Source organism: Lichenostomus cassidix, chromosome 5 (assembly GCF_008360975.1).
Source record: "Lichenostomus cassidix isolate B80296 chromosome 5, HeHo_3.0, whole genome shotgun sequence".
Taxonomy (NCBI): Eukaryota; Metazoa; Chordata; class Aves; order Passeriformes; family Meliphagidae; genus Lichenostomus; species Lichenostomus cassidix.
This window is the reverse complement of record NC_139486.1, coordinates 61,018,985-61,042,078: the sequence shown is the minus strand read 5'-3', so window position 1 is coordinate 61,042,078 and position 23,094 is coordinate 61,018,985. Positions and strand designations below refer to the sequence as shown.

At 46.7% G+C, this 23,094-nt stretch overlaps 1 protein-coding gene across 5 annotated transcripts in view; it reads right to left on the bottom strand.

Moving 5' to 3' along the window:
* Positions 1–18,152, bottom strand: part of ANO1 (anoctamin 1) — a 71,588-nt gene extending 53,436 nt beyond the window's left edge. For 4 of the 5 annotated variants that reach the window (XM_085063327.1, XM_085063328.1, XM_085063329.1 and 1 more), the window contains exon 1: positions 17,752–17,913. In XM_085063327.1, coding sequence (XP_084919453.1) covers positions 17,752–17,809 — 58 coding nt within the window. In that variant the 5' untranslated portion in view covers positions 17,810–17,913. Of the gene's footprint in view, positions 1–17,751; positions 17,914–18,133 lie in introns of those variants that run through there. The other variant, XM_085063331.1, reaches the window with a different exon arrangement.
* Between the last annotated feature and the right edge of the window lie 4,942 nt (positions 18,153–23,094).

Below are 23,094 nucleotides of genomic sequence, written 5' to 3'. Positions count from 1 at the left end.
GGACAAGGATGATAAAATTGCCCCACAAACAACAACTCTACCCAGAAAGCCAAAGGGAACTTTGCAAACCCCACTGGCCAAATGCCTCTCTTCTTTTTCTTTCTTTCAAAACATATTTCCCTGGATTTCTTTTCATTTTTGTTGCCTTCCTCTCAGCTTTAGGCTGTATGCTATGCATTTTTTCTTGTGAAAAGATGCTTGAAGCAGGATAAACTACTTCAGGTCAGGCTTTTCCAGCCCTGAGCAGCATTACTGCATGTTCCCTACCCAGAGATATTGTGGATTTATGTTTAGTTTATGAGTCCTAGACCCCTCTCTGAGGAGCTGCCATTTAACTGGCTAATTATTCCTACCCAGATGGAGGATTTTGCACTTGTCTGGTTCTCATCTCCAGTCATGGGAGCACAGCCTTTTCCAGGAAGATAAGCAACAACAAGCCTGCTTTAACAATGCAAGATTTAGGGCTGCTGGTCCCAGATCCAAAGCTCCACAGTCACAAACACAAAAAGCTGGAGGGTGAACAGACCAACTTTACAGGTTCAAGTTTCAAGAAATTTTTGGTGGGGCAGTTTGTCATCAGCAGGCTTTATTTTAGATCTATTATCAACTGTCCTGCCATGACCAGCCTGAAGTTGGCATGGAGGAACAGAGCTGCCATTAACCCATCTGGGTGCTTTTTTGGAGGAATTTGATAGGAATACAAACCACATGTGACCAGACTCAAAGGAAATGAAACTAATACTTTGGAGTGGCCTGATACTACACAGATCTGATACCACACAGATCTGATACCTAAAATTGTGACATCGGGGCAAAAGTTTGGTTTGTACCCAGTACAACTTAGGAGGAGTAAAACTGGGGGAGATTCTTCTCTGTAAACATGAGAGCACATCTGATGAGGAGATCAAAAGGAGAACTTACACTAATTATACCAAAAAACAATCAGTGCTCCAGAACAGATAATAATGAGAAATGAACACTGAAGGAAACTTTGATGTACTTCTTAGATAACTGTGGTACTTTAAAACTGGATGCAGTTCAAACATTTAAAACATGTCAGTCTGAGATCTACGTTTCAGATTGAGAATGTGTTGATGCACAACTAGATTTTAAAATAAACACACGGTGCAGCAGAACACAAACACGGATTAAAATTTAAAAAAAACCCCAAATCCCTGTTCTTCAGTTAAAACTCCCCTGTTGAAAAGGCTTTAAAACCACTTCTCCTTCACCCAAGCTAAATCCAAAAGCACAGTTTTACTGAAATCATTGTAAGTAATTCAGTTTGCAGCCTGGATTTGCTGAGGTGCCTGTTGAGTCAGTGCAATTTGAGTCACAGGCACAGCCCAGACCACACTGCCAGCTCCTGCTCCCACCACTTGAAGAGCTCTTATTTCTGAAAAACCTGGAAATAAGTGAGCACAACACTAAGGGCAAAACGTGTCAGTCCTGATGGAGGAGAACACCAAGCTGGGGATATTTCAGCAGGCCATTGGTCCTGCTGGTGCAGGTGAAGAACTCTCAGGCTGGGTAGGTCTGGTTCACTACTGACTAAACTGTAGGATCAAGCTGAAAAGGTGTTTCCTAAAGCATTGGTGTTCCCGTGGTGACAGGATGAGAAATAACAGCACAAAGCAAAAGGGCAGAAATTTGGGGCTTCTCTAAACATACCATTTTTTCTTATTCTCCCATGCAGCAGTAAAATAATATCCTGTAACACTCTTCACCAGAAAGTCACCCAAAGCAAAGCACTAAAGACACAGCTCAAGACAAAACTAAAAAGACAGCTAAAGTTTTTCCAAGACTGCAACTGAATGAAATATGTGAAGACAAAAGCCACCACAAGGAGGGAAAAAACCCATTCCAGCTGCACCATCAATCCCTCCATTTCCACAAGACATAATGTCCATGTGATACACTTCATTTTCACTCTCTGCAGCCAAACCATGGAAAGTGAATTTTCTCAGTATCATGATGTGATTTTTGATGGGCATCAAAAAACATATGATAATCTTCAAAATACCATAAAAATTCAGAAATGCGATTAGCATTAAATAATTTCCCCCCACTTTTCCTATTTACATCTCCTGTGTTCTTCAGTTCAAAATTCCTATAAAAGCCCCAGCTGTGGGCATGGAGAGCACAACTGGAACTGGTCCACAAGCTCCACAAAAAAATTAACATCAATTTTTAGAACACTCTGGATGTATAAACTGCAAGACAGCACGTGCTGCCAGGATTACCTTTCAGGAACAACATGTGCCAGCACCTATTGGACTGTTTATGAAATTGGCAATTAAATTGAAACACTTTGGAGGATGGAGAAGCACCTGTGGCTCGCCCATCAAGTGGTTTTAATTACTTTGCTGAAGGGTGACTAAAGCTCTGGAGATGAGCACAACACATGGGAACAGCCTTGGACCAGGCTGCCCACGTGCCCTGGGTGACACCCATGCTCTGGGAACCACAGCTTTCCAAATTTCAGCAAGTCAGCCAGAGCTCCTCCCTAACCCAGCCACCCTTAAGGACATTTGAACTGAGCGGGGCAGCAGCTCTCAGTTGCAAGCATGCACAGGCTTGCTGCCACCAGAATGCCCTGACACGTGTCCATCATGTCATTTGCAAAGCAGCTGCTGCCCACTGGTGCTGCTGGAGAGTTTAATTACATGGCATAAGCAGTGGGAGCCCATGGAATAAGCGCTGGGCCACCAGCAGGGCCACCACCCCGGGCAGTGCTCACCCTGGGTGACAGAGCACAGAGCAGGGCTGGCACCTGCAGGGTGGCTCCTTCCTGGTGCCCACACAGGGTGTTTCCTGCTGGAGTCCATCCTCTGGCCTTGGAGATGTTTTGGTGCTCCTGGAGCCAACCAAACACGCAGCACAGGAAATCTGAACATGCACCACAAACCATGAGCATCAGTTTAACATGTCCTTTCCTTAAGAGGCAAAGGAAACAGCTCTCATTTTATTCTCAGCTGGCACTGAGGAAAACAGAGGCAGAACTGCTTTTCTAAAGCCCTTTCCAAAACCATTTTCCATCTGCAAGCTGGATGATGGATTGTGTCCACACACTGTGTGATTCCAGGAGCAGATTTCAGGGATTTCACATTTCTGCAGCAGTTGGGGGTCAAACATTTTCCAGCCCATATTTCTTTCAATCAATTACCTGCCTGCTGCTTACAGAAATAGCAGAAATCCTACAGTTCATAACACCTCAGGTCCAGATTCATGATTTGAGCACATAAATCTGCTGAGGCAATGTGCATCTTCTCCTCTGTCCTAAAAAAAGGGTTCCTGGAGCCCATGCAGCAAGTCCTGTTCACATGGAAATGTTAAAGAAAAGAAACAATGAGTGCCTTCTATGTTTATAATTATAGCTTTAATAACATTCCACCTCCTTTCTAATTTTTCTCTCAGGTTCCATTTTTGGCCTGTTCTCAGTGACAGCCTCTCACAGGCATTTCCAAACTACAACAAATACTTTGGTGAGCTATCAATTTCACTCACTCCTGACTGTTTTTTACTTCGTGGCAGCATTTATTTTTCCTGGTGAGGAAAATTACAAGTGATTCCCTCATAAAGAATAAAGCACTTAAAGGATAAGTGCTCTCAGAAGGTTTAGCAGGTTTTAGACATGCAGGTACACACCCATCTGCTCACTTTTATCTGGACTTTTGATGGGTTAAAGTTTTACATTTGTAAGGAACGACAGGATTGAAGTTTTAAGCTGTAAGATTGTAGAGTAAATTAGGGTGGAATGAAATAGCATTACCAAGTCCAAAGAAGGGTGAAGGCTGCATGTAGCAGACTCAATCAATAAATGATTGATCAAGTGTTTAAGCAAGAGAATGCTGAGGATGGGGCAAAATCTGCTAATGAGCTAAAGCTGGTATTGCTGTAAGGTCTCTGCTTCTAAAACCACACACAATGGAAAGCAAAGCACTTTGTGGATGTAAGGGCTCAGAAATGCTGCAGTTATAACCCTCATGGGCCAAGTTCATCATTTTACTGGATGAATTCACAGAGGCAAGATGGGCTTTTTCCTCTTTTTTTCTAATGGAGTTCCTTGATCCTATCTCCCACTGCTGTACACCACTACTAAAACACAGAAAATGTGAAGTGAAAAATCTGCTCACACAAATTTTGACAAACCCTCACCACAAGACACCACCCAGAGCAGAGCATGCTGGATTCAGGAAAGACTTTGACATGTTCTTACAAAACCAGCCTCTCAAACCACACTTTACCCACCAGTGTGGAACTCAGGAGTTACGAATTTGAGAGCAAACTCTTCAGGGTAGGTTATCCCCCTCTGCTTGGGCTCAGGCTCCTTGCCTCCTGCTCAGACATGTCTGGAGGCAGCCTGGGGCTGGCTGGACATCCAGCCTGGATTCCCACAGCGAATTTCAGTGCTCTCCAAACTGGGTGAGGAAATATTCCCATGCTTTATCCATCGATCCTGCCACAGATGTAAAACCAATCAGGCTGTGTAAGATGAGAAGCTGGAAGAGAGAGATCACCCAGATCTACCTGCTTTCAACAGCTTTAAAAAAAGATCCTTTTGCCCCCAGGTGCAGCCTCTCTGGACTGCCCTGGTGCTCCCACGTCCATCCCAAGAGGGTCCTTCTGGTCCTTAATCCTCCATCCCAAAATCCAGCCCCAGAAGGCAGAGAGCCACTGGTTCTGCTCCTCCCCAGTGCCCTGTGACTGTGGGAAGTGATGGGACAGGAGGGCACTGTTTTATTTTTTTTATGATGAAAGTGCAAAAATATAAAATATAAAATACAAAATAATATAAAATATAAAATATAAAATATAAAATATAAAATATAAAATATAAAATATAAAAAATATAACATATAAAATATAAAATATAAGACCAAACCAAAACAAAACAAGAAAAAAAAATAAAAAAGGAAGAAAAAAAAAACCCCAAGAAGAAAAAGAACAGACACAAAATTAAACAATCTACCTTAAAATAAACTCTGCGGTATTATCTGTCTCTTGTCAAAACGTTATTAGGGAATAAAAGTGACAGACTGTCTACTGAGATACATCCCATGACCAAGTGACACACCTAAAACTTGTCAAAGACTTCCCTCTGTTGATGTGTCTGCTTATCCTTAGTGCCCACACGTGTTACATTACTGTGTACTCTTGGAGGGTGGAAGCTCTTGATTTATTTGTTGCAGGGAAAGAACACATTTTTCCCCCACCTGATTTTACCCTTCTGACGTGACAGGCCTTTGTCTGTTCTTCACATAAACCAGAAAAGCCCTCGACTAAAACCAGACTCCATGTAATCATTTTCCCTTGGAAATAAAGTCAATGAAACTGGCAAATGTGAACAAAACTGGAGCTGGTCTATCAAAGAGCTGTAAACAGATTTTCCTGCAGGGCACATTCTTCACGTTGAGGAATTACTACTGGTCAGTATTAAAACCAGACAAACGATGTGGTGCTGTGGTGAAGGAGGGGATGAAACAACTCATGTGGATAGAGAAATGGATAAAGGAGATGCTGCCTCAGGCCAGACAGCAATCAGCTCTTGGGAACTCTGTCTGCTGTCCAGCCTCTGCTGAGAGCTGCACGTAGAGATCTCTGCAGAACATACAACATCAGAGCTCAAACACCAGGCTGGGCCAGCTTGGCTTGAAAACTGGGCTTCCACCCCAGCTTTGATGTGGTTGTGCACTGGGTGAAGTTTTAATTGTTGTTCAAACTGCAGGAAGGTGGTGCAAGGACACCAGCAGGGCTCGGGAGAACAGTTCTGCCTTGTGGGGACAATGTGGAAAGAAAGGGTTTCCTCTGCTGTGTCACCAAAAACATTCAGGGAGATTTAAAAAATGTTTGCAGATGAATTGCTGTACTTTTTTCCTGAGAAGAAACTTTAAATGAAAATTAAACTGAGCAAACAAAGCAAGCCACAGCTGTTGAAATAGAAAGTGTACGGATCATGGGAAGGAGAAAAGAAGCAGAGAAATGCTTCACTCTGGAAGGTGCACCCAGGAGGGCAAGAGCACAAGAATCTGAGGCTGAGCAAGAGCAAATTGGGTGTCAGAAACCAGTCTGGACAGATGGAGAGAGAGATCTTACCTGTTCACATTGCTAAGACCAAATTCAGCACAAAAATTCATTTTGTTTCCTAATTATCTCTTGTTCTGCAGCAACTGAAACTCTCTTTTCCACCCTGTATCTACTTTTATTTCCATTTGTCTCAATGCAGCCTGAGTGCTGTGAAGGTAACCTAACAACAGCAAAGTGTTTATTACCCAATATTGTGAGGAATCCAGGATTCCCTGCTTTCCTAGAGCATTCCTTAGAGCATCCCAACACCAACACAGCATTGCTTCATAGGATTCTATCACCCAGTGCTTTTGAGCCAACCAGAAAAGTGCCTTCAGATATGAAGAAAAATCTCTGGCCTTCCCAAAAGGACTGCAGGGGACAGTTCAAAGCTGAACCCTAGGAAAACCCCCAGTCACAGAGCCTTTTAATATGGTTTAGATTAAAATCCTATCTGTCTCCACAGCTTTGATGGAATTCTTGTTTTCTGTGTCGACCGAATGCAATGAACTAAAACAAAGAATTTGACACATGTACATGTCTCCAATGTACAAACAACTGGCTGTTTCCATAGAAAAATCAGAGAACAAACTGAAATAACTGTAAAAAAATGAATTCCTGATTTTGTAATAAAGGCCACATGGTCTGCTCAAGTGAGTGCAGGACTGGAGAGGCAAAACTGATCAGTTTTACCCAAACACCACTACTGATTTCATCTCTTGCTTTAAGCATTTCATCTTCACCCCAGAACACATTCCTGGTGGAACTGCAGGACTCACCTCTTACTCAGCAGAGCATTGGCAGAATTAATTATTGAGCATTTAATCAAATCAGGCAGTGAATGAACACACTCTGATGTACGAGTTCATGGAAAACACAAAGCAAATCCAACATCATCGACCGAATTTTTGTGGTTGGATGCAAATCTCTTATCTGGACTCCCTGGAACCATTTTGGTCTGGGCTGCACACAAACTTACTTTGTACACCAGAGCCAAACACAGTTCAACAAAGCAGGAAATTAACAGAAATGCCATTTGGAAGTTAGAAACTACAAACACCTCTTGCGAGGTTTTAGCACCATCAGACTCCAGATTCTGCCTGATTTGGGAATAAACTGATATTCTGAACCCCATCTGACAAATCCCACAAACCCAAACTCAGCCTTGCCTCTGCTGGGCACCACTATCAGCAAAAAGTCACCAATCAATAATGCTGGCACTGTAAGCTCCTGCAAGGAATAGCCCTGGCAAAAGCTCTGGCTGTGAGCTGAAAACCCATTTAGTTAAGAATATTTTATTGTGGAAAAGGACATGGAAACAGAAAATAAGTTAAAATGATAAAGAGACCTGAATAGAAAGCCCGTGGTTATAAATGGAACAGCCTCTGTGAGCAGACAGTTCTGAACATCCACATCTGCTCCAGTTCAGAGCAGTTCATGTGAACCAGGGGAAGGAACTATTTTTTCCTTCAGTGCTGCAAACCTATCTGCAGCCTGGCCAGGGCACAGAGGAGGAAGAGGGAGAAGCCACCACCACTGGCTCAACCCAAGCTCCAACGAGATGGAGTTCCACCAGCATCTCTTCTTGCATTTCCCCATTTCCCCCCCATTTCAAAACCCACTTAGAAGAGAGCAGCAACATTTGCAAATACTTGTGGCAATTAAAGCTGTTTGTTTTTGCTAAAACCAAGCTTAACAAAAGCTCTGTTTTTGTTCCTCTGCTCACAGATAGTTTCTGTTTCACAACTGTCCCTTCTGGGGCCACTTTGATGATAACGTGGGAAAAGCAGGCAGAGCAGTCAAACAGGGAAATAAATATGTAAAAATAACGGGGCTGCTCCAGGACTCATTCAGGTTCCAGAGGAGCTCAGATTTCCTGCCTGTGGAGAGCTGAAACATTTTCTCTACCCAGTTCAGTCTTCATTTCTGTAATATCCTCTTTTCTCCTTCTTTTGAATCTTGAAAATGAATTTAAAAAAAAAAAAGTAAAAAAGAAAGCAGTGGCAAGAAAAACGTGGTGCAAAGAAACAGAATGAGCACTCACTCAAAAAGGGTGAAAGCTGGAATTAGCTCCCTGTTTTAGTCTGACAGCAATGCCATACTCCAGAGGAAAGACACTGCCCTGTAATAATCTGCTTATGAAAAATATTTATTTTCCCACTTTCAGTATTAAATGACAGCACACATACAATGCGTGGGATTTAAAAGCCTTTTTTATTTTTAAGCATCAGGTTGTTCACATGGAGGTTGAATTATGGTTATAGGGTCCCCGAGTTTATTTGCCACAGGAAAAACATGAAACTTCCCGCAAACTACTCTGCTCCTGACGGAAAATGTGCTCAAGTCAGTCAATACCGAGTAATTGCTGGACTGAAATCAATCACAGGAACTGCTTCAGCTGGGTTTTGCTTTAAAGATTCAGTGCTGTGACTGCTGAGATGCTGAAATCCTGAACTACCACCACACATTCCCTTCCAAACTGGCTCAGACGTGATTTCTGTGTCTCTGGTATGTAACAACAATTAAAATCTAAACCAAGACCTGTTTCTGCTCTTCCTCTGATAATTAGTAGATGGTCTCTGGTTTTTATTACCCAACTATTCATTTATATTATTAGATGGGCTTAAATGGTTAAGATTAATCAGAAATACTTTATCCCAACACACCAAAGACAAGTCATTGTGGCAGTGTAGGGATGTCACTGGTGAGCACAATTGCTCTTGCAGCCAATGACTTGTCATTATTCTCAGTGTGGTTGAGAGAGCAGATCCATTCTCAAATGAAAACGAGCATCTGCAAATTTACAAAATAAGCTATTTAAGTTTTATGGTGTGAGGACACTCATCAGTCCCTTACAAAGTGAGCAGCAGAGTGGATAAGCACAGCCCCACAGCCTGAACTCCAATTCTGAACTGAGGAGCACCTGGAGCAATTTTATTGTTCCTGTGCAGTCTGGGGCAGACAAACAGCACTCTGCTTCTTCCTCACCCACACAATCCACAGGGTCTTACCCTGGAAGTGCTCTCTTCTCTCAGCTGAATCCATTTCAAGTGAACTGAAATGACAATTCTTGTTTGCTGTTACCTGTCAAACCCATAAATTGAACATATTCACTCTTGTCATATGCCAGAAGCTCTGTCACTTGAATGCAATGCAAATGGAATTATGGGCTCTGAGATCTCCCTAAAATTTGTGAAGTCCTCCAAAATCTGTGGGTAAAGGAATACCTGCTAAAGCATGTACAGAAGGGCTGGGACATGATTTTGGTGTTCAGCCTCTCAACCTGGGAGTTAAAGGAGGATCACCTGTGTGTCCTTGAGTACAATTGTTCAGAAACAGGATCTGTTCCTATTCCAAGAGCCCAAACACCATGTAACATCCCAGGGCACACGAAATCAAATATTTCTCCAAAATGACTGAATTGGAAGTCTGTAGCACAGGACCAGCTGTCCCTATTAGCTGAAGTGTGTCCTGGCACCACATCTCAAGCTGCTCTCTCATGCCTTTAGCTGGTCTCAGCTTTCTGGCAAATGGGTTATTGACAGCAGTGAAGATGTAAAAGATGAAATAACATTTCAAATCCATGTCCCTGTCGATGTCAATGCTAAGCCCTAGAAGACAAATTGAAGGAGCCTGCAAACACAGCCCTACTTTTACACTGTTGGTACCACAGAAACCTTGAAATGAAAGTTAAGGATTGCTCAATTCACACCCTCTGTAAAATCTTTAAAATCAGACATGCTGATATTAAAAACTGGAGTATGTGGACACTCACTCTTCATTATTCTGTTTGCCACAAAGAGAGGTATTCCCAAGATACATCCTGGCAAAGAAAATGATGCTCAGCATGTTTTAGCTTAGCTTACTTGCCATTTTTAAGGAGTGAACAAAATTACAGCATCTTCTGCTACTGTTGTACAGAGGCAGCCATAAATTTCAGTAGGCAATCACCCAAAGGAGACCTCTACCTAAAATCCCTGATAACAATCATTTATTTTCATATCTGTTTGATCCAAATTTAATGTTGGTTTGGGGCAGCAGCCTGATGAACTGACTGTGTGCCCTAGGAGATTAAATTGGTGAACATACCTTGCTTGAGCTGATTAAAAGAAAGTAAGTTGCTTTGGATGTTGGTTTGATGAACCTTAGGGACAGTGGGAGATGAATAATTAACTAGAATCTCCCTTTTATTATTGTAGTGATAAACTAACCTTAAGAATTCCACTTCTAACAATTTTTTAAACTCTTTGTTCTGATCTGCAAGGTCTCACCATGCTGGAGAGAGATGCAGAAAAGAGCTTTTAACTCCCTGCTGCCCACATCATGTGTGAGACCCTTGAAGCACAAGCCCAGAGCCAGCCTTTCCCTCACTGACCCCAGAGCTGCAACTCCTACACCTGGCGAAAATCCTGGAAAAAGCCTGGCTCCACATCCTTGCTTTGTGACTCAGGCTCCTTTCTGTTTATACTCTTGTGAGCTGAAGAATGATGATGACTACTAGTTATATAGATAAATAAAGTATATTAAGTCACAGGAAGTAAAAAGGGAAAACCATTAATTTATTTTTAGAAACCTGTTCTTGCCATTCATCAGGAGAAGAACATTCAGAAGTTTGCAGTGAGATACAAGCATCTGGATGGGGTTTGCTGACCACATACCAACATTCAGACTACACACAGAGAAGCATTTGCCATCTTTAGACCAATCCCAGACTCAGTGCCAGGAACACAGGATGCAGGCAATAACAGAGTAGTTTCCACTAGTGGGAAAGGCTGCTTTCACCACACAGGCTAAGCTGCTTGGTCTCACCCTCCCAGTGGTCCTACAGCTGATTCCTCCCTCCAGGTGCACCATGGCACCAGCTGGTACATCCCAAACTGCTGTCCACACACCCTCCACCAGCAGTGTCCAACACTAGGGAAAATGTCCCAGGGCCCACACTGCCTTCTCCACATGGACAGAGCAAGGTCCTGCTCCTCAGCTGGGGCAATCCCAAGATACAGGCTGGACAGAGAGTGGGTTGAGAGCAGCCCTGAGGAGGAGGACTCAGGGCTGCTGGCTGATGAGAATCTCAACATGAGCTGTCAAGGTGTGCTGGCAGCCCAAAAAGCCAAGTGTGTCCTGGGGTGCCAGGAAATCAGTGTGGCCAGCAGGGTGAGGGAAGGGATTCTGCCCCTCTGCCTGGAGCACTGCATCCAGCTCTGGCCCCAGCATGGAAAGGATGTGGATGTGCTGGGATGAGTCCAGAGGAAACCATGAAGATGCTCCAAGGGCTGGAGCCATCTGTGGAGCCAGGCTGAGAGGATGCTGAGTGTGGAGAAGGCTCTGGGTAGACCTTAGAGCCCCTTCCTGTGCCTAAAGGGGCTCCAGAAGAGCTGGAGAGGGACTTTGGACAAGGGATGGAGTGTCAGGATGAGAGGGAATAGCTTCAAACAGCGGGGGCAGGTTTAGATGGGATATAAGGAAGGAATTGTTCCTTTTGAGGGTGGTCAGGCCCTGGCACAGGGTGCACAGAGAAGCTGTGGCTGCTCCTGGATCCCTGGCAGTGCCCAAGGCCAGGTTGGATAGAGCTGAAGCAACCTGGGACAGTGGGAGGTGTCCCTGCCCATGGCAGGGACTTGGGATGGGAAGACTTTTAAGGTTCCTTCCAAGCCAAACCATTCTGGGATACTCCAACCCCACCAATGATAACCAAACCCAAAGAGGTGATTAAATGTGGAGCTGGATGCTCAACTCCCAAACACCAAGCAGTGACCTCAGCACACCCACAGCCCCCTTGCTTCTCCTCCTCTTGCTGGTTTGCCAAAACAGCCCTGATCCATCAGTGGAAAACCTTTTCAGGACAACAGTGCTGCACCCCCCTCGTGATGAATTTAATGGGATTTGCATAAAAGCTTCCATCTCTTGCAGCCCGCAGAAGATGTTTTTTTTCTGGGCTGCCATTCCACAAGCATAAAGTCACGCCATATTTTGAACCTTTGCCTGCCAAAATCCGGGAAGAATCTCAAGGCACACTCATTGACATGTCTTGCAGTGTGTGGGCAGCTGAGATGCCATAATACAAATGGTCAGACATAAACACACTGGAGGTTTTGCTCTGACTGCTGATGCTGCTCTGGACAAGCCTCTGTCACCATCCTTACCTCAAAGCAGTAAAAAACTAAAACTTTGCTCAGCCCTGAAATTTCCACCTTGGCTCTTGCTTCACTTCTTAAGAAAAATTACAAAACTCCTGCAATATCATGTTGAAAAGTAGAGTTTTAAAATGTATTCAGAGTTCATTACTTTTACCTCCATGATGTCACTGAAGTCGCTATCTGCTCACTTTTCCTATTCAATTTTTAACAAAGTGTCCTGAATCTGCTCTGAAAATGTAATTTAGTTGCTAGACTTTTCCCTTTTTTCACTAATTGAATGCTGTGAAATGTACTTCTCTCTCCCTGGACACATTTTTTTCCCTGTAAACCTTACTTATCAACACACGGATCCCTATTGCACGTTGCAAGCAGGATATCAGCTGACGTCAATGAAGATGTACAAGGGGCACCAACTATTTTGCAATGTGTTTAGAAAACAGAGATTTTTCTTGTTTTAGTATGTACTCATCAGGATACAAACAGAGGGAGAGGTAAACCAGCAGCAGTGGGAGCCAGAATGCATAACTCATGTTGTGTATCACTGATGTCATGATAGGAGTTCAATAATTTATAGGATGTGAAAAGAGCAGTTAATGCCTGCAAACCACTTAGGCTTTTCATAGCAGATTTCAGGGTTTAAAACTCCCTCGGAGCACTTCCAGTTGTGTGGAAAAGTCCTAGGTGTTTGTGTCAGCTTCAGAAAAGAAGAGGTTCTGCCTTTGCAGTCCGAAAGGCCATCTCAGTAATTGTATACATTATTAATATACCACTGATAGGAATAAGAATGTACATCCAGGTCCTTGCACAGATAGAGGGCTGCCAAGAATAAATCAGATATGTAGATAAGGTAAGCAGGCAAAGATATTAGAGAGGAATGGCACTGGATCTGGTGTTACTGCTATCTTCCCATCGCTTCCAATCTGGAAATAGTTTCCGTAATGGCTGGAAGGACAGACTGCCAGCAGAAGGTTCAAAAATGTGAACTGTGGGAGTCTGAAGAAGACAGCAAACTGGCATGTGGGCCAGCCACAGAGGAGAGGCAGGGACAAGGCGCTGGAGAGAGCAAAGGGGGCTGGAGCACAGCACACCCGGAGCAGCACAAAGGCACGAACAAAGGCAAGGCGAGGACGGAGCAGGACGCGGGTCAGCTGCTGCACGGAAAGGCTAAAGGATGCTGCGAGGTTAGGGACAGGCAGAAGGGCTGGCCCTCCCACCAGGATGGAGTGCTGCTTTCAGAAACAGAGGGACGAGGGATACAAATCAAAGCCTAAACCAAATAAATAAGAGTCTATTTCCCTGGAGGGCATGTGGGCTCGCCTAGGACGCAGCCGTGGTGACTAATGCAGCCCAGCATGAGGAGCTCTGCTTCCTGTGCATTCCGAGCCTCCCAAGCCAGGCAGACATTGTGGTCGTTGCTAAAAGGCCCACATTTACCATAAATTAGCTCGCAGGAAGAGCAGAGACACCACTATCTCGGTGCTCTTCAAAGCAGCAGAGCAAAGTTGCGCAGCGCCAGTGGCATTGCTTAGATCTAACAGCTGGCACAAGATGACTTAGCACCACTGAAAATAACCCTGGGACAGGCCTCAGCAAAGCTGCCAACCCCGGGAAATGTGTCATTTGTGAAACCCCCTCCCCTTGGGATTTGTACCTATGGCAGAACTGCAAGGCTTGTCCTAATCTCCAGTTTGGCTGCAAACATGGTGAGGTCGGGAAGGTGGATAACCCCACACCAGCTGAGCACCTTCTGTAGTCTCTGAAATCATAGCTGCTTCACCCCACTCTTGCTAACTTGGCTTGTGTAATAAAATGTGAGGCTGTGAGCAGAAGGGCTTTCTCAGAATCCCTGGAAACACTCACAAGAAACAAGGAGAGTGGTGCCTTCATTCCTGGAGCACACCGTGACCCAACAATTCTATATGAGATCCATGTTTTGATTGTGTAAATACTCCAAATTCCCCATCATGTTGCTGGAGGACACCGCCAAGGACTTGGGACAGGCTTTGCTCTGGAGCCTGCTCGGTGCCTTTGGTTTTCCCAGATCTCATCCCTGTGCTGACTGCCCTCTGTGGCAAACGAGGATACAGCAGAGGGACCAACCTTCCGAGGGCACAGGACAGGGATTTGCAAGCACCTGGACAATAGGGAACAGGATGCTGAGCTCTGTGTGGAGTCTCTGTCCCCAGGAGTTCCAGCCTTGCTGTACAGTGTGATACCAACACCTCTTTAGCACTCTGATCTCAGTGAGAACAGCTCCTTCCTGCTGGAGAGGTTTCTGGGCAGGAGTGTATCCCAGGGGATCTCGCTCAGGACCCAGCTGTGCTACCTGCCAAACATGCTCCAGCTGGTGCCAAGTATCCTTGTAAAATGGGAGGTGGGACCAAACTGGCATTCATTAGCCTTTCACACAGCAAAGTCCTCAAGTTTGTCATGCCTGTCACAGCCTCTTCCCTTCTTCCTCTTCCCCAAAGTGATCCTAAATAAAAGTGAGCCTTATTTTCCAACCACAGCACGTCCCCAAGCATTTCCTTTCCTCCAAACTGCCAGAACCCAACGGGTGCAATTCGAGTCACAAAGGGCATTTTTCCCTTCCCGATGCCAACAAATACTGTTACTTCCCAGGGTCACTCTGCTGCCTGCCTTCTGTTCTGGCATGTTGCTTTCACCCTATAATTCATGTCACACCTGTGCAGCCTCAGCATGTGGCCCCAGAGCTCCACACCATCTTCCCAGCACATCCACCACTCCTGACTCCACAATACCCCATTTCCCACCATGCTGATGCCCTGTCACAGCTCCCAGTGACTGCCAAGCTGCCCTGCTTGCTGTCAGCCCTGGGCAGGACAAGGAATGCTCCCCATGGCACATGCCTGCAGTCCAGCACAAATCAGAGCTGCTGCCCCAGCTGTGAGCACGCTCACCCCCAGAAATTAATAAGTTACTACAGCAAATTAAAATATTAAGCTAATGATGTGCATGACTGCAAGTTACAGAGCTGGAAAAGAAGTCCTAATTAAATCAATACAGTTATTAGTCCCTTGTCATCTCTGATTAATTATGAGCTTAATATGCTCCATCATTTTCACTGTTAATGGAAGGAGCTGCAGTGGTACCAGGGGAAGCTGGGCAGTACACACCAGAAACCTATGGAGACATGCTGGAACTCCCAGCTCTGCACTGAACAAAGTCTTCCAGAGCAGAGGGGAAAAAACATTTCATTTTTTTGGGATGCTGGTCTGACAACTTTTAAGCTTGTTTTCAAACGGGGCAGATGTTTGCTCAGGGAGTTTTTGACTGCGGAGAGGTTAAGGGGTAAAGAACTTGACTCCTAAAGCTGTGCTTAGTCCCAGCCACTTGTCCCTGTGCCTCCAAGCTTTGCTCTGCAGTGACAGGATCTCACCACGGTCCTTTCAGAAGCCAATGTGCCACTCTGTCACCCCAGAGCCCACCCCAGCCGTGACCCCAGCCCATCTTCCCCAGGCACACTCATTACAGCAGGGCACAAAGCAGGAGTGGGCACACCATGAGCTGGCAGGCATCAGCTGCAGTGCCCAGCTCCTCAGGGCACAGATGTAGCTCAGGACACCTGTCCTTTCATGCCACCGACAGGGCCAAAAATAATGTGCTGAGGTCACTTTTTTCCTTGGTAGTGATAAGTGAAACAGTACTTTGGATGTAGGCAACAGATAGTATTTACCCAGAGCTTAGGGGAGCACAGTTTCCCTTTTGCTTTCCTGCCTTCCATCATCCTCTCACTGCCCTCAACTTTCCCCTAACTCCTTGTAACAAGCAAGTTTCCTCTGCTGCCTGCAGGAGGATTTCACTGAGTGTAAAAACTTCAAGGATGGGTCTCCACACGTCTCTCCAGCAATAAACACAGAAGTTACGAAACAATCTGTACCACCAATGCTGCTATGCCATTAGACAGGAGCTTTGTCTTATAAACAGCTTTTACAAACAAGCTCTTTTGGATAGGTCATCAACAGAAATACAAACACTCACTGCCGAGAACAAAACTGCTCCTTGAACTCATCAATGAATGTTCATGCTGCTAAAGGGTGATTCAGTAAATTAAATAATGTCACTGTAAAAGACTGTGCTTCTCAAAGATAAAAAGCCACTCAAACGGTTTCTCAGGACTCTCACCACCCTCTCGCTGCGATTACCTCGTGATAAATTGCCACCTGCCCCATGAGTAATGGTAGTTCCCAGTGCCATTTTATCATTTAGTCCTCTTACTGATATCTCTGTTAATGTACTGCCACAACACTTCAGCTTCCCATGCTCTGCTTGCCTTCCACCGCAGTTTGGAAAAGTTTGAGCTCCTCATTCCCAGGGAGAAGTTAAGGTGAGACAACCAGTGTCATGCAGAAACCCTGTCCCCTGCTCCTTGGGTAGAAAACCCACCTGTTTCATGTCAGACATCAAACAAAAAGTTTCAGTTCTGAGCGCTCTGACCAGCCTAGGTTTGCTGAGTACACAGCATTTCTCCTAGAAATGGGCTGAACTCCAGTGAAATACTTGGCCATTTAATGGGTAGGCTCTAGGATAACGGTTTTCGTGGGAATCCAGAAAGAAGGAGTAAAGAAAAGGGCTCCCCACGCTATTCTTAGCTGCAAACAGCTAGATTTGGAATTTTGATTGTAAAGCATGGAATTTATAAATGGTGCCATGCTAAATTTACTTCATTTGTATACAATTCAGCCGGATAATCAGAAGTGCTCCAGTATGTTCCTGGTTAGCATCTCAGTTCTGGTTTTATTGTCTCCAAACTGGTAGAAAAAATGAGCTCAGTAAATAGTACTTGCAAAATTCGTGTCCCAGTGCGTGTGCACGAGGGTTTTCTGCACACAGATTTTATATAAATGCACATGTGGATGCACATGCCTGCACACAGACACTGAGCTGTGATTTATTTCCAGAGGGAAGCCAAGGAAATTCCCACCCCCTACCATTTAAACGATCTGCTCTTTGGCTCCAAACATTCTGCAACTTCTCAGCCAAGGAATGTATTTTCCCCTTCCAATATATATAATTTATTTTGCTGCACACATTAGTTAATGATACCGAGATACATGATTTAGTCAGTTCTGTAAAAACATTACTGACAATCTCAGACAGATCCATTTCATTTAGTAAGGTTTTTTTTAAGCTCCTCTTCCGCAGCACAGTGTGAATTAACAGCAATCATCAACTCAAGGATTTGTCACATATACTTCATACTCCAGCAATTTTTCATAATTACATTGGCTTCCTGGGGTTAGACGAGCTTTTAATTACGATATTAACATAGGTTAAAAGGACTTTACACTGTTTTACGCTCGGGGAGGAGCGGGGGGGCGGCGGAAAGCGGGAGATGGGAGTCGAGCTATTTCGTTTCACCGGTACTCCGCGGCGATTATTTCTGGATTTTTAAAAATAGTCGATGAAACGCTAATAATAAATCCCTTATCGGGGCACCCGGGGCAGCCCGCCGAGCCCGTCCCCGGCCGGGCAGGAGCGCACCCCATCCCGCAGCGTCCCCAGCGCGGCGGCGGCTGGCACTTACGCGGTCCCCAGGGCGCGGCGGCCGGCAGCCTGCGCAGGTGGATCTCATCCTTCTCCATCGCCCGTCCGAGCCCCGCAGCCCGCCTGCCCCTTGGTACCAAAGCCAACTTGCCGGGATCCCTCCCGCCGCTCCTCCTCCCGCCGCTCCTCCCTGTCGCTGTCCCCCCCTCGCCGCGGGGCGGGCGCGCTGCTCCCCGAGCCGCTCCGCGCAGCTCCGCCGCCCCCGGGCACACTTTAAATACGGGCGCCGGGCGGCGGCCAGCCCGGCCCGCCGGAGCGCGGCCCTCCGCGGGGAGCCGGCCCTCCTCCCGCCCTCTCCCGGTGACGCCGCGGCTCTCCCTCCCTCCCCGCCCGGCCGCCCCCGCGCAATCCCCGCGCCGTACCTGCGGCGGCGGCGGCGCTGACCTTGGGCGCGGGGCGGCGGCGCCGGAGCGACGGCGGCAGCTGCGGGCGGGGACAGCGCGGCCGGAAAGGTCAGCGCGCCCTGCGCTGCGGACAGCGCTGCCGCCAGCCCGCCGCGGAGCTCTGCCCGGCTCCCTCCCCAAAGCTCCGCACCTGGCCGCGCTTCCCGCGGGGGGAAGGCAGAGCGCGGCTGGGCTCGCCGGTGCAGCCCCGGCAGCGCTCGAACGGCGGGCTGGCCACTCCCCGCGTCCCTGCCGCCCCGGTGGGAAAGGTGACGGGATCCGCAGCTGGCGAAGCGGGGACAAGGTTCTCCTCCGCCCAGCCAGGGCAGCCCGTCGCCCAGGAAAGCTGCTTCTCCCCGGTGAGGTCCTGGAGGGATGCTCTGAACGTCACCGTAGACGCCAACCCACTCAGGCTCTCGGAGAATATTTTTCTTAAACTTTTTGTTTTAGAAAAGTGAGGTGTAAAATAGCTGGCACGCTCTTTTTACACCTCCCGCTGAGCGGATACAGTGTTTGCACAGGGTTTCAATAGGATTCCGGGCTACTCCCCCCTTCAGTGCCCCACAGGGATTCCCTGGTCTTCTCCAAAGTTGCTGCCCGAAACCCACTCAGGCAACACTGAGACAGATTTATCTGCACCATTCTCTCTGACTTTTCTCTTTTTATTATTGCAACCTCAGACAAGCACTTACCCCTCAAAAATGCAAAGCTGGACTGTGCAAGGGCTCTGCCAGAAGGAAGAAGGCTCAGAAGGCTCCCCAACTCTGCCAGGCAGGTCCCAAGTATCCCACATTTGCCATATGAGTCAAGCTCCTCACACTGCTGTACCCCAGGCCCTTCCCAGCCCTCCTGAACCACCAAAGGGACGTTGCTGAGTGGCATCTCGCTGGTGGCATTTGTCCCCAGGCTACAAATCATGGCTCTGATTCCACTCTGAACTCCCCTTTGCTACTGAAAATGTAGTGGGTTATGGCTTAGGTGTCTCTGTGGGGCTGTTTTTTGGAAATTCATAAAAGCATCTCTTCCTGGGTTGATTGGGGGTTTGACAGAAGAGACAGAAAACTCATTGTGGTAAGTGTTTAAACAAGGGAATTTATGCATCTGGACTTCTCCTTCATGGCATATAACCCCCAGAGGCCCTGAGTCACGGTGGTTTCAGGCTACATTTCCTATCTTTTTTACTCCATTCTAACTTTTGGGCTGCTTTTGGGACAGTATGGATGGGGCTATTTTTAAAGTGCACATCACTGGGTTTATTATTAGCAGGGGAAGGGGCGAGTGGATTGTGTTGCACTGAAGCCTCACTCACCAGCTTGCTTAACCCCAGATCAAAGGCACTTGGGAACTTGCTCTTTTCCCTTCGCCTGTAATTAATTTATTTTGGATGGAGATCTGCGACAGACCCAACTGTGGGCACCAGACCAACATATATATTTGTTTTACAAATGTGAGACACAAAGAGATCTGGAAATAGTGCTGGATTCCAGTATCCCATCTCATCATCACCACAAGCTCCGTGAGCATCTGCTGGACACAGCTGGGCTGGGAATTCAGCCTGGATGGATGCACAGGGCCAACATCACTAAAGTGCCACCTTTCCTGTGGGTAACTCCCTACTGAAAGCCCTGCCACAGGTAGATCAGCTGACTGATGGCATCATTTTGTAACAGGTTTTAGGAAGTTTTAGCCAGATTTCAAAAATTAGGCTTGTATTCCAGCTTCACACCTGAAAAAGAAAAAAAAACCCCCTAACATTACTGCCTCATTCCATGTGTTTAAGTCTTAATGAACAATTATTTCTCTTCAAAGTGTCCTCACAATTGAAATACATGAATTGCCTGGTATTACTTTAGAAGGTTCTGGGCTGACACGGCCCAGATTTGGGTGGAAATGGAAAAATCTCCGTGTGCTGAGGAACCTGTGCTCCACCCAGTAGTGCTGAGAGGCAGGACAACAAACTCCCTTCCCACAGCCCTAGATGAGCTCTAGCAGATCCTTTAACTTCCTTGGAGAAGCCCATGGTTGGAAACTGCTCTAAAGATGACAGGAAAGCCATGAGTCTGGGCAGAGCCTGCCTGACCTCCATCCCCCTGTGCTTCTCCCCACACTGTTCCTTTCACCTGTCAATATTCCCTCCTCTGCCTGGGCATAAGGACTTTGGAATTAGGCTGGCAAGGGCTGCACCACTCACCTGAGGTGACAGGGCTGAGCTGTGGCACTGCTGAGGCTCCGACAGGCACAGAGGAAATGCAGTTTGTCTTCTCAAGAGCCCCACGAGCTAAAACAGGCTGCTGGGATGACAGGAAGCAGAGCCTCCAGCTCCAGTGTTCTTCCTCAGCCTGTGATAAACCCAGTGTGCCATCCCAACACATACTTGTGAGAAGAGTGGTGGGGGGCTGGAGAGCCCACAGTCTGTGCAGTAAAACAAAAATGCTCTCCCAGCAGTTAGGAAGGCGACAGCAGGGCTTGGCATCCACACCTACAGTGAGTGCTCTTGCTGGAAATATTTACAGTCTGTGAAATGAATGGTGTGCCTTCCTAACAATAATAACACAGCTCTGGGCTGCTGGGTTCTGGAGCTGAGTGAAGGCTCTGGGTGCTCCTGGCTCTGAGGAAATGCCTGAGTGTGGCACCAGCCCCACCAAGCAGCAAACCAACCCACCTCAGCCACCTCTCTGGACTGTATTTCTGAAGTCTTTTCCACGTCTGAGGGGCAGGCAGGGGAGGCAGGCATGCAGCCCAGCTCTGCTCTCAGCTGGGGCACCCAGAGATAAGAGCCCCTATCCCTGGCAGGCACCCTGAGCAGCGTGAACACAATCACATGATGGTGAAACAAGCCCTGGCCCTGGCTGGGACAGCAGCACAGCCCTGCTCCTGACCCTCAGCACAGCACAGCCCTGGCTGGGACAGCAGCACAGCCCTGCTCCTGACCCTCAGCACGGCACAGCCCTGGCTGGGACAGCAGCACAGCCCCTGCTCCTGACCCTCAGCACCTCACAGCCCTGGCTGCTGTGGACTCATGGCCAAAAAAATGGATATATTGTATGGAATCAAGTTCCAGAGAGCCCCGAAAGCACAGGCAATGGGAGAAAGATAAACAGGGAGGCACAATGTAAAAGCTAAGGCATACCCAGAGGAATTAGCAGGTGGCAAGATTAAATGAACTGGATGAGTGTCATTTCCATGTGGTACACTGAAACCATAAGATTCTTAAGTAAATTGCTATATAATAGTAAATAGAACAAAACTAGATACAGAATACAGAACATTGTGACATTGTCCTGAGATGCAAGTCAAGTCAGAAGTTTTTTTTTAAAGGGATGAGAAATATTTGTGAAAAATAGCTCTAATAGTGTGTACTGTACAAAGCAGCCTGACTCTAATTTTCAGCTTAGTAAGCTCCCAAAGCTCTGATGGTTGGAGAGGCATTTTGGGGGAAGGATGTTCTGTTTTCATCTCCTTCCCTTGCTACTTACCCCCGGCAGGCAGTGGTCCTGGGGCTTGGTGGACCTCAGAGTGTGGCAAGTGCCTTAGAATTTATGTAGAGCCCATGTACCTGACGCACAGACCATTTTATTTGGCTTGAACTCATTTAGGTCAAGCATAGGCACTTCTGCACATGCTTTTATTAAATATTACTTCTGTGAGCAGTCTCTGCTTCTTCCATTTAAAATTTAAAAAAATTTTTTTAAATTTTTTTGTGAGTGTGATTTAACTTTTTTCAAAGCCCAGTGAGAAAAATATTCCTGCCTGTAAATACTAATGTCCAGGAGGAGCAAGACTATTCCCTTTTCCCAGATCCCTACGAAATACTTTCCCCAGCTGCCGTCAGCCACGAATGTGGGAAACACCCCGGGCTTTCCCATCCATGCCGCCGAAGTTTCCGAGTGTCGTTTTACACAAGTGGCTGCAGGAACCTCCCACTCGTTCCCTGGGCAGCTCGCAGCTGAGAAGAACCAGCCAAGCACCCCGGCAAGCCCTGGGGATGCCTCGGGGAGATGCTGAGCTGCTCTCCCGGCAGCTCAGGGACAAGGCTGATCGGACCCAGTGGGTCACAGCAGCTCCTGCTTGTCCCCGCGCTCCTCACGGCAGGGAATGGGGACAGCCGTGGCTCAGCTGCACCGCTCAGAGGGGTGGGGAGGTAAACGGGTTTGTTTGAACCTCCTGCCGCTGGATCCAGTCCCCCTCTCCATCCCAAAGCAGGTTGAACCGGAGCCAAAGTGCTGCTGGTCGGAGTTTCCAGTTTGGTGGGATTGCCATCATCCATCTCAAGCTCCTGTGGGATTCTGGTGCTGTGCTTAAAATTATCCATTTAGAAAGGTTTTTCCTAATTCAAGCACTTCTTGCTATAGAGCAAGTCAGCTGGTCCCTGGCCGTTTCCATCACACAGCAGTGTGTGTTCCTGCTCTTTGATCTGTGTGACTAGCAGCAGCATGTATTGATTACCTTCTTGAACTGAGTCTTCAGGTAACCAGGAGAGGAAAAAGCAGAATGGTTCTCAATGGTTTTCTTTTCCTTTGTTTTGCAGTTGTACAATCCAAAGCAAAAGTCAGCCCACAGTGATTCCATGTTCCTGCATGCTACAACCTGCCTCTGTGTCTTTGGTCTTAAGCAATGAAGGTTGAAAGAAAAAAAAATTGCTTAGCTGAAGTTCCTCTCAGAGCTTTAGTCACTTGGGTTGCAAAGAGGAAAAAAGGGTGAAGCATTCACTTGTGACTCCACTTGCCACTCTGCATTTATAGGAGGCAGCATCTCCCTCAACACACATTTATTGCAGGTGTTTGCTGCAATTTCGTTTTGAACCTGCAGTGGTTTCACCATTTATAATTGAGGCAGCAAAGCCTTTTGCTATAAAACACAAAGAGGCACTAACACTGAGTCAGGTTAATACCCTTTAAGTGGCTTGGATGCTGGAAGACTTCATGGGCTGGCAGCCCACT